This window comes from Boleophthalmus pectinirostris, unplaced genomic scaffold (assembly GCF_026225935.1).
Source record: "Boleophthalmus pectinirostris isolate CB_2022bp ecotype Guang Dong unplaced genomic scaffold, ASM2622593v1 HiC_scaffold_8, whole genome shotgun sequence".
Lineage (NCBI taxonomy): Eukaryota > Metazoa > Chordata > Actinopteri > Gobiiformes > Gobiidae > Boleophthalmus > Boleophthalmus pectinirostris.
Window position 1 is genome coordinate 33,650,165 of NW_026571515.1, and position 15,234 is coordinate 33,665,398.

The 15,234-nt window shown below is 36.8% G+C and overlaps 2 protein-coding genes across 2 annotated transcripts; both read right to left on the reverse strand.

The window, feature by feature from the left end:
- Nucleotides 1-201: 201 nt before the first annotated feature.
- LOC110164511 (matrix metalloproteinase-19-like) lies at nucleotides 202-8,704 on the reverse strand. Its single transcript, XM_020929550.2, has 9 exons — nucleotides 6,811-8,704; nucleotides 6,547-6,641; nucleotides 6,343-6,473; nucleotides 4,502-4,714; nucleotides 3,852-4,097; nucleotides 3,384-3,476; nucleotides 3,126-3,293; nucleotides 2,631-2,755; nucleotides 202-2,179 (listed from the first exon to the last, which is right to left on the reverse strand). The coding sequence occupies exons 1-9, from the start codon at nucleotides 6,904-6,906 to the stop codon at nucleotides 1,943-1,945; spliced, it is 1,404 nt and encodes a 467-aa protein (XP_020785209.2). The 5' UTR covers nucleotides 6,907-8,704; the 3' UTR covers nucleotides 202-1,942.
- A 105-nt stretch (nucleotides 8,705-8,809) lies between these two features.
- On the reverse strand, nucleotides 8,810-14,966 carry pym1 (PYM homolog 1, exon junction complex associated factor). Its single transcript, XM_020929964.2, has 3 exons — nucleotides 14,709-14,966; nucleotides 14,058-14,151; nucleotides 8,810-12,793 (listed from the first exon to the last, which is right to left on the reverse strand). The coding sequence occupies exons 1-3, from the start codon at nucleotides 14,737-14,739 to the stop codon at nucleotides 12,337-12,339; spliced, it is 582 nt and encodes a 193-aa protein (XP_020785623.1). The 5' UTR covers nucleotides 14,740-14,966; the 3' UTR covers nucleotides 8,810-12,336.
- Nucleotides 14,967-15,234: the final 268 nt, after the last annotated feature.

Consider the following 15,234-nt stretch of genomic DNA (forward strand, 5'->3'; position numbering starts at 1 on the left):
TTATCTCCAAAAAACTATCTCATAATTAACAATTTCACAAAATCATGTCACAGTATAATAAAAAAACAAAACAAAAACAAAAGCAAGAAGAGACAGATTAATAAATTTTTATATATATATATATATATATATATATATATATATATATATATATATATATATATATATATATATATATATATATTATATATATAGTTTTATTTGGCAAAGACTGAATTAGGATGATAATTAAATCAATCATAAACAAAAAGCACAAACCACCACAGCGTGTACTCAAAGCTTACTTTATTTTCAGTGTTGGCGCTTCCGTTTCTGCCTGACACTGTGTACTCAGGCATATTTGGAGTATCTCTGGGAGTTACCTCAAATCACCAGAGTGCTTGTGTCTCTTGAATATTTAATAAACGTAAAAGCAAAGTCACGGAAGTGTCAATCAAACAAAGGTCAGCCTCAAAACCCTAAACAAACATCTCTACAATTCATAGATGGCTGACACATCTCAGGCTTTTTGTCCTCTCAGTTCTTTGCAAAGTTAATGCAGAATTATGCATTTATGAAGTGTGTCTACACCTTAACAGACAAATACAATGTAATAATGTCATTCTTAATATATTTTACTGTGCATATTATTGCAAAACGGCTTTGTAAATATGTGTTAGATAAATAAACATTTGTGTTTTATTTCTTAACTTATTTTGGGTTATTGCCTGCCTTGGACATCCTTTACTGAGAGTTCTAAAGTAAATGGGCTATTATTTTTGCAGGAATCCTGAAATAACTACATTTTTTAACAGATGATCATTCACTTGAATAAAATTGTCCTGAAAACACTATGCTCACAGTCAAACACTGGAAATAACTAAAACTGCAATTTGAAAAACAACTTATCAAAGCATTAGCTGTTAATAATTTGAACCTGATTTGCAAAAAAAAAAAAAAAAAAAAAAAAAGAAAAACAAAAGAAAACAAAAAACAATAATAATTTTAAAAAGGATTTGAGTTGAACAGAATTTTATAATATTTTTACAGTGAATAATGTTTATCCTTGCTTTATTTTATAATCATGGGCTTCAATGACATGAATCCGTGTGTCATTCGCTCATAAGTTTTTCAATATAAAACCAAAAATAAGAAAACAAAAAAACAACTGTTTTCTTCATTATTTGTGTCTAAAACCAAATGAAAAAATGGATAACGGACGTTTCCTGTTTCTGTGAATTAAACTGCGATGCTGGACTGAACCAGGACTAAACCAGCTCTAAACCAGCTCTAAACCAGTCTCAGTCCTAGTCTCAGTCCTGGTCTCAGTCCCAGTCTGACTCCTGGTCCTGGTCCTGTCCGGGTCTCAGTCCTAAACCAGGACTAAACCAGAACTGAACCAGGACTAAACCAGGACTGAATCATGAGTGTTGGGACTGGCCCAGACGCACGCCCGCGTAGACTGTCGGGTGATCAGGAAACCGGGACCAGACCAGGACTGAGACCTGGTTTAGTCCTGGTTCAGTTCTGGTTTAGAGCTGGTTTAGATCTGTTCAGTCCTGTTTTAGTCCTGGTTCAGTTCGGCATCGCAGTTTAAATGACAAAACCAAGACACAAAATTGAAAAAGAAAAAACAAATTGTTATCCATTTTTTCATCTTGGTTTTGGAGACAAATAATGAGGAAAACAATTGTTTTTTTCATTTTTTTATTTTTGGTTTTATATTGAAAAACTAATGAACGAATGATGCTTTTAGGAGACATTTTGAAGACTTTTCACAATTCAATTATAAAAAAGAAATTGTGATTTGTATTGTTTATTTCTATGGCAACAGTGCAAATTATTCATCACTCTGAACGTTATGGATACCTTACTCAACTTTTCCCAAGTGTCACTCACTCCTCTCCAGTCCTGTGGATGCATGGTGGTTTCCTATGACAAACTCCTATCTCCCCCTGGTGGCTCAGTCGTCACATTGCAGCCAGCGTGAAGCAATACTTTCTGGAGAGCCTTTGACTTTCTGCTTGTTTGGATCAACTCTCCAGAACTGTGATCCTTTGAACAGGTAAATAGTGCCATCTGTCCATGTCACTGCAGCGTCTGTGTTACTGGGAGCCCCTTTAAACAACCAGCTGATGGGCAGAGGGTAGATTTTGAAGTTTTCTGGTTTAAACTCATCCCATTGCCAATACCCAGAACCCTGAAACAGGCAAAAGATAACCACTTGAATACTTTACTTTACTTGAATCACTTTATGCACGAATTGTACTTTTCTGACATAAGAAGTAAGTAAGCAAATAATTAGAGTATTATTGTTATTATTGTTGTTTAGTCCAGTCAACATGAAGGATTTATTAACACTTATCTTAAATGACCAATATAGCCTTTTGGTCACTCTGTGTTATTTATGTGCATTATTAATTTACTCCACACCTTAACACACACAACTTGGGGTAAACTGTCTGAAGCAAGGCTGCAAAGCTTTGCCATTGCCACCAATCACTCACACACACCACATTCAAACTAGGCAATGTGGCTTAAGTGTCTTGTCCATAGACACAACAATAGCACATGGTTTGAGGTTTGAACCATTGCTTTTCAGGTTTGCATGTAGACCACATACTAGAGCTGAATATGAATAAATTTTTTACCTTTAAAAAGACCAGCTTCTTTTTGTTTGAATAAAAAGCAGAGTCAACATTAGCTGGGATGTTGCTCAGGCGTCTGGGAAAACCAAGGTCAATTTTGAAACCAGAGTATCTCCACACCTTGTCTCCTGTGGGTGCACAATGCACATAGAATTACATGTTAAGTCAACAGTTCTGCAACCCAGTTTGATCAGTTTTACACTTTCTACATCCATGAGAGAAAATTTCAGTTCCATGAGAGAAAATTTCAGTTCATAATTCATGTCAAAATAAAAACGAAACAAAACACTGTTAATGTATGAGTAAAAAATAATTAAATATAAATAGCATATTATATACACTTTTACCACAATTACCAGATTGAATACACTTCACAATTTATTGTGATCATAAATGTAAAAAGAAAAAGTGTCATTTATGGAACACAGCAGAAAAATTAAGTGAAGAAATGAAACTTTAATTTGACACACAGGTTTCTAGTTAATGACGATAACAAACCTTTGATGAAGTAGGACTTGCTACTCCGCGGGGAGTACACAGCAGCATTGAGACCCCCGGGCAGCCCCTTCCACAGAGCAGAGACCTGGACTGGACCAGAAACAGAGCCAGAGCCAGACCTGGTCCACACAAGCTGACCACTGAAGAGGTACATCTGCTCCTTTGGACCTGGGGAAAATACAGAAAATGGCATTTAGCTTTAAATAAAAAGTTACATTTGTTTATTTTGTGTAATAAATTAGAAAGTTTGGCCTGTACCTAACATAATGGCATCCAGTTTGATTTTGCAGAGGTCAGGAGCACTTCCATCTGGTGGAGGGACAGGAGCGGGGTTTGAAGACTGAGGCTTTCCTGAAACAATGCATATGATGCATTTAGTTTAGGAAAGTACAAACAGTGTTTGAGCAGAGATAACATTCTTAACAGAGCTTGTAGTAGAGCCAATTCTCCTCCACAGTGAGAGAAACCAGCTTATGTGCAAACATATGATCAGATTCAGGTGCATTCTGGACCTCTGGGGCATGTTTGGGTATGTCCCACCAGGAGGAGACATCGAGTAAGATTTGTAGGACACTCTGGAGGGGCTGTATCATTCAAAAAAACATAACAGTGTAACAAAGAAAGTGTAGGAGGAGAGGATGGTCTCCGCTGCCTCTGTGACTTGGCCCTGGACAAGTGAAATACATGAGTGGACAATATCTTAAATATGTAGAAATATTCTTGCACCATATAAAGCTTGTATTCCCCGGATATCATCTGGATGGAGCTTAAAGTTGGAGCGGTAGCCGGTGTACACTGGCGCCATGAGGGCACTGTAGTACTGTGAGTGTCCCAGGCCGAGGGCGTGGCCGATCTCATGCGCTGCAACGATCCTCAGGTTTGATCCGGAGCTCCGCCCCTCTGTCCACAGCTCGTCTGCGTCAAAGTGAATGAGCCCAGACTCAGGGGCGTCAGCGTGGGCCAGAACATGACCTAGAATGAGAGACATTCAGTCAGAGGTGCAAGAAATTTACTATAAATGTACAGAAAGGCCATATGGCTACAGAGCTCAAAAGTCTCGGTTCCACCTTATTACATCATTAGTTGGTAATCCAGGAAGTACTCTTGTCATTTTTCCATGCACCTTCTCCAGAATAACTGACTTCATTCACATTCACACGGCCTATATTAAGATGATTTTTAAAGCTTGCATCTTATGTTTACAGCCTCATTTGAACAGATTTCCTTCTCAGTAAGACAGTTGAGGATTGAGAAGAGCCATTTAAGAAGCCAGATCAATACATAACACATGACCTTAATCCATTTCCTTTTACTATATTCTATCAATAATTTTCTTGAAGTAAATTAAAATAAATAAACCATGGAATACCTCTCACCTCTGCCATCGAAGGGGACCGGGCAGGACTTGTCTTTCCTGTGAAAAGAGATCTTGATATCTGCTCTCCCTGACTGCAGCTCACTGAACTTTAAAGGGGACACTTCGCTCCAGTATTTGAAGGCGGATTGAATGGCCGAGCGTGTCTTCCCCTGGCCCAGGTCTGAGGCAAAGTTATAGATGCGATATGTCAGAAACTTCTTCTTCCATCGACCTGTATGTAGTCAAAGAGAAAGTTATTACAATATTTTAAATACTGTATGTTCAATATGTGTATAATATATCTATGCACTTTGTGGTCAAACATATAACGTACTTCTTCCTTTGAGCTGTATCTAGTCAAAGAGAAAGTCATCACAACATTCTTTATACTGGCTGTGGTTACATGCACATCCAAAAACTGATTATGAAGGTTTCTGGAGTTAAAACTATTAAAATGACATGTACAAATATTTGGTTTCTTTCTGACCATGGTCCCTTTGACATCAGATTCTGCAGTTTGTATTTCATTTATATAACCATAAAAGTTCCAGAAATCACATAATGATCTTGATGATGATTTTAGTGTACTTATGAACAAGGCCACTGTATGATTAATGTCTACGTATTTATGCACAATATGGCCAAACATTTAACTTCTTCCACTGATCTTTATATATTCAAAGAACAAGATATTAAACATCTACATGCATTCAAACTGTATATGATTTATCAGAGCACACCGTGGCCAAAAATTTTAAAAAATACTATTACCACTACTGAAGTAGTAGTGAAAAGAGGTGGTAACAATTATGTAATTATTAATAACCAGATAAAAAGTAAAAATAGTATGCAAACTGTGGTATTTTTTTTACTTTAGACAATACAATTTTGAAAAAGTAAAGCAACATATCAAGTTGTAAAACAAAACAAAACAAAAAAACAAAAACAACAAGTATTATGCAAGCTTTGAAATTTTATGTCAATAATAGATTTACAGTGCGTTCACAACTGCACACACATACTACCACATCAGAATTGGGACTAAACAAATCTGGACTAGACCTGGACTAAACAAAAACATTTCTAAACCAAGGCTATAGTTTAGTCCTATAAGTCAGAACTAAAATGGGCTCAAACCAAGACTGACTCAAACATTTGGTGTGATTGAAGGGCCCATATTATGTTGTTTTCTGATCTATGTTTTTTCCTCATCACAAACATACCTGGATTTGTGTTTTGTTTCATTCACATGTTTAACACACAAACCCTGCATATATAGGCTGAGTTCTTCTCTCAAACAAAAAACACTGTTCCACCTTGTGATGCCATGTGTTAACAATGGAAGTGCTCCACGGTGTTTTTAAACTCCAAACACCTTCACCAGAATCATTTGAATAATTTCTTGAATTGCAACTCTTGATTTTATGAACTATAACATCAGGATGCCAAGGAACTACAAGTGGAAATTATTATCTGGTACAAAGCATCTCTCCTGTTAAGGTTAATGTATATTGTGCTCTGTCCTTGTCTCATTAAATAAATAAACTAAATTGAAAACTGCCACTTCATGACATCACAACGCAGAGCAGAACATTTTGAGCTTTGGAGATGTAGACAGACTAATAATAAAGGATTACTCAAACATGTGTGAATGAAACAAAACACAACTCCATATATGTTTTTGATGAGGTTACAACATTCTAACATGGAAAGCGCACAAGAATCAGTTTTGGTAATATAAGACCTTTAAAACTATAACATAAATGGCAGTTTCCTAAAAGTTACTCAATTAAAAATGACTACAAGAGCATTTAGTTTACAGAATCTGAATAGAACGAGTGAACAAATAATTTCACTCACCCATGATGCGATATCTGAGAGTCTTATCACTGACGGAGTCCTCCAAACCACAGCGAGGTTGGTCCATCATTCTCAATGTGGCTGCGTCAAATCTTCCTGATACTGGGAGGTTTGTGGTCTTCTGAAATGTGCTGGAAATATTTGTCAGTTTAGATAAAAAAATTTAATTACTGTAAAACAAAAACAATTATATTATATGCTCACCTTATTGCATTTGACAACTCTCCATGTCTGTAGTTAGTCTGTAGAGGATTTGAGCTCAGTGGAATATGCAGGTAGCCATATTTTTGCAAGTATACCTGAGGTAACAATATACATTCAGAAATTATATACATTCAGAAATGAATGTTCAGTGGTCAAATGAACTGACAGAATAACATAGCTAGCAAGTCAATTTGATAGATAAAGATGTTAAATATTTTCAAGCAACTGTGCACAAGTTCATTATTGATGAAAAATAATTCTTACAATTGCTTCTTCTCTTCTCAAGGAAAAGGATAAAACCACTTGCAATAAAATTATGAGACCCAGTAGCTCCATTCTTGTGTATCCCATACTCATCATGCAAAAATACTAAATTAAAAAGTAAAAACAGTAAAGCAATATTGTTTTAAATATGTTTTCAATTTAAGGTCTTAACATAATTTAAATTATAAAAGACATTGTTGACTAAACATTCCCCATATTAGCTTGGTTGTTGTCACACATGTTGACTGGAGGGAGATTTTATACTGATGGAGCCAGACACAAAACCACTAAAGCCTTAAAAGGAATGCCAAGTGTTGTCTGAAACAAACCAAATCATAATTCATTCACTTACAACACAATAGTGCTCTATGCTCAGACATGCGTGTAAGAATACACCATAGGAAGTAATATATCATTCTATAAAGGGATGTACAGTGGATTTTAAAACAAATTGAAGTTGATGATGTTTTTAAGGTGCCCTGGGTAATTTTTCAGATGGGGGGTCTGCCACATGCTTGTCTCCATCGAAATGTTTTGTCTGGAATGGTTCACACAGTATGGCATTAAACTTATATACCTCCATGGAGACAAGCAGGTAATGCCACCAGGCCAAGTTATTGGTCAGATCTATGGAGAGGCAAGCCTGTTCACAGTACGGCTGATGTATACATATGTTTGTTTTCTGTTTGGGTGATAAATACATCTGTAACTTAATAATAAATGTTAAATATAATAGGTTAAAGATCCTATATTACACACAATTGACTCTTGTGAGCTTTAAGTCATGTTATAATGCTGTTACCTCCTCAAAAACATGCCTGGAGTTGTGTTTTGCTTCTTTCACACATGTCTGAGAAATCCTTTATTATTAGTCTACATCTCTAAAGCTCAAAATGCTCTGTTCTACCCTGTGATGTCATGTAGTGGTAGTTTTCAAGTTAACAACTTTTGTTTAATAGAGATTGGCTATTCCAGGTCTGAAATTATTATTCTAGTGAAGGTGTATGGAGTTTAAAAAAGCAGTGGGGTGTTTCCTGTATGACATGACATCACAAGGTGGACTAGTATTTCCTGTTTGAGAGAAGAACTAAATATACAGGGTTTGTATGCTAATAAATATAAATGAAACAAAACACAACTCCATGTATGCTTTTGATGAGGGTAACAGTGTAACATAGATCAGAAAATAGCATAATATAGGCCATTTAAAACTGTAAAAAATAGGCAAAAAAGGTTCAGGTTATGGAGTAATCCTGGTTAAGTGCTGATTTATACTCATTTTAGTTTGGGTATAGTTTGAGTTTAGACCGGGCTTAATCCTATTCAATCCATTCATAGCAAACATACTTGAACACTGACACATCTTAATTCTGTGAGTGAAACTGATTAATTATATTGTAGGCATTTATAGAGTGAAGTCATTGCAATTAATTCATTAAATATTTAATTTAGTATTTATGTGAGCTCAAGGGAGGAGTGTCTTTTGAATCTGAATAATAATAGCATACCGCTTACTTAATGCTTACAGCCATATGAACAAAACACCTAACCACATGCATTCTCACAAACAGACAAAGACTGTTAATTATACTGTGCTTGTGTCCAAAACAACCCACTGATCCAAAACAAAGATATTTATAAAAGTATTGCGTAGGAACCAAACCTTTTTCAAATCTTATGGTACATTATTTTAACATAACTGTACCATATTTATTGCAATATTTGAGAAGGTTTGAGGCATTCATTGAAGTTTAGTAGTTTCACAAATAAATATGAATTATAACACACTGATTTTTGGTAAACAAGTGTTACTAAAGCATAAATTATTAAGCATAAATTATCTCATTATCTATCGCATTTTAAATGAAATTTTAGAGGATATACTGTAGAGGACTTCCTTCTTAAAACTCATAGCCACTTCCTGTAATTTTCAAGTATTTTGCTACTGTGATATTTATTTGGTACTATACCAATTTAAAGAACATGAAAATCTGTCATATTCATTTCAAAACTTTTTTTTAATTCATAGAAATTAATACTTTATTACAGAAGTTGCTTTTGTCCTTTTATTACAATTTGAAATAAAAGTCTCTTAGGTCTGCATCTCCATATACAGTATTTCAAAATGCCATTAATGTACGTTATGTTCACGAGAAAAACTTACAGCAGCTGTTTCACACATCCTTTTTAGTAGTCTGTAACATTTAGTAACACTGCTAGATTCAACAGGAAATCATGAGTTTATAAAATGGAACAATTAAACAATTAAAAAGACATTTTACCATAGGATTAGTGAGTGGTTTAATTGAATGTTCGTAATGTAAAAAAAAAAAACAAATGACAATTTTAAAACGCAGGTTCAAAGTTGTCCGTAGAAAAGTGTGCTGCCCGCGCTGTAGATATCCTCTGCCGTCTTCTTAAAAAAAGTTCTTAAAAAGTCTCATATTCTTATTTGATTTAGTTTTTAATATCTATATGCTGACATCTTTACATTGGTATTTTAAAATGTATAATACTTGACTAGCTGTGTCGCCCACAGTGGGGAGAGAAGCATGCTGAAACAGCTTATTAGCAGCACAGCTGTAGATGCTTTATAGACAATTTCAGTGCTTCTGAAATGCGTAGAAGTCCAAGTTTCAGTTTTTAAATGGAAACGAAACAAAAAAGTTGACATTTGTAGTGATAAAAATTACAACTTTTTAGCATAATATGGGAGCTTTGGGGGTAACAAACAGCTTGGGAGCATGTATGGTAACAAATAATTTACTGCAAAGGTACAAGGAGCTGGAGTGTGCAGTTTCTCCCCGTTGGCCGCTGACTTGGGCCGCATCCAATTTATGTTTACTTGCCTTTTTGAGTGCTTAATCCTTCAACCCAAATTTTACTGATAAATGAGACCCACTTGGTAAAAACTTGCCCCTCTCCTCTATGTTCCTATTCCCACAGTGGGGGTCTGATACAACAAATGAATCAAATGTGGAGCATAAATTTTTGTAGCTTGTTTATTTTACAGTGCCAGTATGTAATTTGTAATGACTGTTTATTGTTTATGTGGTTGTTTTTTAAAGTCTCCTGGTGCACTCTAAGCTTCTTGCACATGTTTTCCAATGTTTTATTTTGTTTGGTTTTATTAACTACACTTGGCAAATAAACTAACCTAACCCAACCCAACTTGCCCTGGCTACCTTATCTTTTGCCTCTGTCCTTTTTTTAATCAATAGGATGCAGAATACTTATCCTTTCTGATATGTAAGAGTGTAAAAAATGTATACAGATATACAGACACTTGCAACTATAACTAGTATCAAAACTAGATACCGATGTGAGCAGGTACCTTGCAAAATCTCTTTATTAGAGCCCGACCTATATGGATTTTGTTGTGGCCGATATGAAACCGATATAATGGGAGTTGGCGCTGCTGATAGCCGATATAATCGCCGATATATTTAGTGACGTAAAAATTCACTGTAAATGTTGAATTGTTTAAAAAACTTAGGATTGGCTCTGGTGGATTTTAAATTGGGTTTATTTAGGCAACATTTATTGTTATTTTGCCTCTTTACATCATATTTACAGACAGTAGGTTGGCTTAATGGCATTTTTGCATCACATTCTAGACACTAGTGATGGGTATTCCAGTTCTTTTTAGAGAACCGGCTCTTTTGGCTCGGCTCACTAAAAGCTACTGGTTCTTTTGGCTCCCAAGTGGCTCTTCAGATTGTTTTGTTGCAAGCAGGACTAAGCACGTCTAAAGCAGGACTGAATCAGGACTGAACCAGGTCTAAACCAGGACTGAAAAAGGACTAAACCAGGACTTATTTATTTTATGCTAAACTATAGTCAAATATGCTCGTTTTTTTATTTTTATTTTTTTAAATCCTACGTACACGCAAATTTCTCCGCTGCCGCTGTCAAACCACGAATCAAGCGGCGTGAAGAGAAAAAAAGTGAGAAAGAGAGAAAACACGGCTCCCAATAAGGATCAGGCTCCCGTCGTTCGCTTCAAAGAGCCGGTTCTAAGAGTCATTTCGTTCGCGACGGACCCATAACGAAGCCCCCAGGTTCCAAAATGGCCGCCCATTCAAGTCAATGGGCTGAGCTCAATGGCGCATGATCCCAGATTAGCCTAGCCCGGCTAGGTACTTCCGGTGGCTGTGGGCCGACCGAGCATGCGCAGTAGTGCTCTTTTCTCCCACGGGCACACGCGAATGCACGCGAATGCACGCGAATGCACGCGACCACACGCACGGAGCGCGGGCTCGTGTATCACGTGATCGCTTTGACCAATCAGAGCGAGAGGAACGAGAGCAGAGCGGAGCCGAAGCTAACGATTATAAAGCGTTTTTTTAAGACAACTGAAGGATTTTGAGCGAGAAAAAGTTTATGATCTAAAAATAGGTAAAAATCGCCACAAAAATCCGACATTTTTGAAAGTTGTAGGTGCCCTGTCAGCCGAAAACACGAGCGGGTTGTGATTACATTGCGCTCTATGAGAAAAATCTTCTCTCGGCCCATGGGATTTTTTCGACTGTAGTACCACTGAGTGGCCACTACGTCAACTCGAGGCAGCTACAAGCTAGCAATACTGTATCCAGTTATTTTAATAGATCCATGCCCATAACTAGTAAAGAAAGTAGCGCTATTAGCCTTTAGCCGTAAATACGTGCGCGCCGCAGTAATTAATTATATGCGCAAATGTCATAATTCACACGTCTGTTCACAGCTCATTTACATATCAGTGCAGGTCCAGTAGCAAATATACGGCCAATATAGTCACTTTAGAACAGACCAATAGAAAACAGTCTGTTTATGTGCGGGAGCTACAGCAGCTAACCCATAACAAATGACAAAAACTAGCTTCAGAGTCGACATATTTCCAACACTCACCGCTCATACAGGCTCCTCCTCACATCACAAATCTGCACTAATAAATGTCCTTTTAATCCAGACTCAAACCGATTGTCAGTAAAAAGAATATAATCTCAGTGTTTGGATCTGTGTCTGCAGGTGTAAACAAACACACGTGAGTGACGCAACTCTGTGGTGTGTTCAGGGACAGTAGGGACACACACAGACAAATGACTCCGTAGATAAATACTGATGTGGAGCCACATATTAGGACATTTATCTGTCTGTAAATTGGATTAAATGACCAGAATGTACAGAGTCTAAGCTTTATAACGAGGTATAACATGCCCACGTGAAATATCGGCCCCTATCAGCAAGCATATCGGCCGATAGCCGATATGCCTAAAGTTGCCCATACCAGCCGATAATATCGACCAACCGATATATCGGTCGGACTCTACTCTTTATTATTATTATTTTTAATAATGTATTTTTAATATCCATGCCAGATATTATTATAAAAAATACTTCTATTATTCTATAGTATTTTTAGCTGACAAGTCAAAATGATTTTGATTGATTGTTGCAGCTCTACTTAACAATAGAACTACTTGAATCATTTCTACATCGAGGACTCAAAAAGGCAAGTTAACAGAAATTGGGCACGGCCTTAGTGCTTTATAAATCCTTCTCTAGCTGCTCTAGCTCCTCTCTCAAAGCTTGCGCTCGGGCTAGCTTATCCATTTGTTCTTTTGACGGCTGTTTAATTTCACCTGAGTCCACTTTGAGCTGCAGATCCTCAACTTGTCGCAGTTTCTTTTTCAGATTTTTGATTTTTTTGGCCTTTTCCGAAACAGCTGAAGAATCATCAGGAGTAGAGACTGCATTTTCATTAAGAGTCATGTTGTCCACGGCGTAACTAACCGAATCCACCTGCTCCTCCTCTGCTTCAGCCTGCTGCTGCTGCCTCCTTTTCTCTTTGCGTTTCATGTTTCGTTTTGCAGATTTGGAAAGACTGGATGCATCGCTCTCACATTTTTGTTGTTGAGTTTTAGGCTGAGCAACGTCATCTGGGTTTAAACCAGGAGGCAGGTCTGGTTTTCCCTTGAAGAACTTCACATATTTGTTTTCGTATCTAAAAAAGAAAATGTATATGAATTTCAGATATTTTGCACTGCACTGACAAACAGGAGTAATCATGTTTTACAATTATAACAGTGATCATAGATGTCACAATGGGAATGAGAAGAAACAATATCTGATTGACATATAATATAGACTTAATCAAAATAGATAAACCTACATTTAAAGCTGGGGTGTACAATTGTATTCTTTTTAATTAGTGTGTCTAAGTATTTTAACTATTGTAAACCAGAAGTTTTAAGCAGTGCTAAGATTCATAGCATTTCACCTTACTGCACTAAAAAAAGGCAATGAAGAAATTCAATTTGTCAAACATTTATGTTGGTCGAAAACATCCAAGCTGCTTCTACAGTTTTGGTCAGACGCTGGTGGACACTGCCTGTAGAGAGGAGCTAACAACACTGAAACTACTCTGAAACTAATCCCTAGGCTATCCCTATTGTTTTTTTGTTTTGTTTTTTTGATATAGCCAGGTCAGGGCCAAAGGTCTGAACGCTCCAATCATGGGCCTGAATAATTATGCTTAGACCCCACACTCAGTGCAGTTCAACAGGTCTAGCTAACAACAGAAACTTGAAACAAGTAGGTGTGTTAGTTTCAGAGTAGTTTCAGTGTAGTTAGCTCCTCCCTGCACACAGATATAAGGCGGTGTCCACTAGCATCTGACCAGAACTGAAGAAGCAGCTTGGATGAGCTGCAAAATGTTTTCAACCAAAATAAACATTGACAAACTGAATTTCTCCTTTGCAATGGATTCTATCTGAACAGCTGAGGGATTTTCTACACATGCACAAAAAAAAAAAAAAAAAAAAAACTATGCACATGACCAGAAATTCATGCATTTATTTATTATCAATGAGCTAAAGAGTCTGTGAGAGAGAGGAAATACTTAACATTTAAATACACAATTCCTGGTTCAAATTTTACAGTTTGAATCAGACAGTGCTTTAATAAAGCTTATCACAGACAACAGATACAGTAATCTATTAAAGGGTCAAGAGCCACTGAACTGAGAGTCTTAAAAGATACATTATCATTGAGACACCCAGGATTTTAGGTTTTTGCATTGTTATTTTTGGAAATGTGGTCTTAAAGGTTTAGAAGCCCTGTAAATAAAAATGAATAAAGAATGTTTTTGTTTTTTTCCCCACTAAGATTCAATTGTTATGAAGTTATTACATTCCCAATGACTTCATTCATTTTAATTCTGGCAGAGTGACAACTGTTTACTGCTCTAAACAGAAAACAGTTCTTACACTGGGACTTCTTCCTGAGGAACATATCCATCCTTTACTCGTCGCGGCTTCCTCCAGCTCCCATCAGGACGCTGAGTGGCAGCGATGTATTTGCCTGAGGTACAGAAAATATTACAATAAATACCAATAATAAATAGTGTATCATAATCTTTAAGTATTAAATGTTATGTACAACGTTACAAATTTGTTATGAATTTTCCATTTTTGTCCAGTGTCCACCCTTTTCTTCTCTATACAATTAAAAAGCACATAATGACTGATTAACAAGTACAAGAAATTTACAAAAACATCATATTGTTTACTACGTAGTAAATACGTGCATGAGACTTAACAACTCAGTGGTGAGAAAAGGGTAATTTACGTGATAATTAGAAGAAAGTGGTTTTATAAATGATATGTGAATTAAAAAAAAAAAAAAAAAAAAGCTGAAGTAATAGCTGCACTTTAGACTAGGAACAGCACTAATATGTTTAGCCAGCTAGCAGTAGCTAACACAACAAATACAAGTTAACCACATAGATCCGCCTTTACTGAGACCATGTATAAGTTTCACAGAGGATAATTCTTTGTCATTATTGTAATATTGCATTGAATTATATCGATTGAGGTTGTAGTTTTGACAGACAAAGGGTGCCACATGCAGAGCCATACCCGATTCATCCGTTACATAGGGGGTTGCCATTTTGAAGTTACCCCGCTCTTCTCCTCTTCTCTCCAGTCAAAACGCTCCAAAATCCGGCTGTGCACAAGACACGGCCCGAGATATGCTAAACTGTTTCAGCCCCGAAAGGTAGAAGAGCACATGTTCACTATTTAGGCCGCCACTTTGAGTCAAAACACCCGCAAAGTGCGCGCAATGTGCCCGCAAACTGCACTTCCACTCAAAACCGGAGCAAAGAGGAGCGCAAAGTGAACCAACCCCGAGCTCGGAAATGACGACGTGGACGCTGGGTTGCCATACTTAGTAATATTTACGTAACTATGCTTGTACAATTAGCTTTCTCCTAAGAGCTAAATTAGACACCTTCAAATGACCAAGCATTGGTAATTTAATATCTATTTTTGGACTAATACTAGATGAAAAGTTTAATCGCAACGTAAGGTCAAAGTCAACGACACTGTCGCCTTGTTTGAAGTCTGTCTTTATACGTCCTGTTGAGGGATTGGAATATCCAAC